The following is a 654-nucleotide window of genomic DNA, read 5'->3' as shown; positions in this document are numbered from 1 at the left end:
TGATTCCAGGTGTGTGCGTGTCAGTCCCGAGCATCAGGGAAAATGTACGCATGTAAGAAACTGGAGAAGAAGCGCATTAAGAAGCGGAGCGGGGAAGCCATGGCCCTCAACGAGAAACAGATTCTAGAACGGGTCAACAGCAGATTTGTGGTGAGATTTATGATCATTATCAGTAACCAAGTCTGATGCTCAAGTTTGTGACGTAAATGCTTATGCTTAAATGACTATTTCTGCTTCGGTGAATCTCACAAAACTGGTCAAAACCGGACAGGTTCAGGTCAGATTTCACTTTAAAATCAAAGACAGAAAGAAAGCATATATACAGAAGTTTATAAAAATCATATAAACATCTTTATTTCATACACATACTGTATAAGTTGCTATAACATTATATTATAAAAAACCAACAACTTAAGAATGTGTATACAGCTTTTTATATATAGCTTTTTAGTAATATTTCATAGTAATATTTATTGTACAAATTAATACTTTTTTTAATATATATTGTAGTAATTAAGTAATTTTACAGTACAATAAATACATATAAAACCTATATATAAAATAGGTGTTATGCTTACACATTCTTAAGTTATCTTTTTATATCATTTTTATAGTAACTACAGTATATGAAATATATATATATATATATATATA

General features: G+C 29.8%; 1 protein-coding gene across 1 annotated transcript in view; it reads left to right on the top strand.

Moving 5' to 3' along the window:
* The window catches only part of LOC107580011 (G protein-coupled receptor kinase 5-like), a gene marked incomplete at its 3' end in the record, with an annotated part of 2,443 nt that overhangs the window by 183 nt on the left and 1,606 nt on the right, over positions 1-654 (top strand). The window contains exon 2 of the mRNA XM_016265772.1: positions 10-150. Coding sequence (XP_016121258.1) covers positions 43-150 — 108 coding nt within the window. The remainder of the gene's footprint in view (positions 1-9; positions 151-654) is intronic.

This window comes from Sinocyclocheilus grahami, unplaced genomic scaffold (genome assembly GCF_001515645.1).
Source record: "Sinocyclocheilus grahami isolate Dianchi unplaced genomic scaffold, SAMN03320097.WGS_v1.1 scaffold23153.1, whole genome shotgun sequence".
Classification (NCBI taxonomy): domain Eukaryota; kingdom Metazoa; phylum Chordata; class Actinopteri; order Cypriniformes; family Cyprinidae; genus Sinocyclocheilus; species Sinocyclocheilus grahami.
Note: the sequence above shows the minus strand (reverse complement) of the source record. Positions and strands in the feature narration are given on the sequence as shown.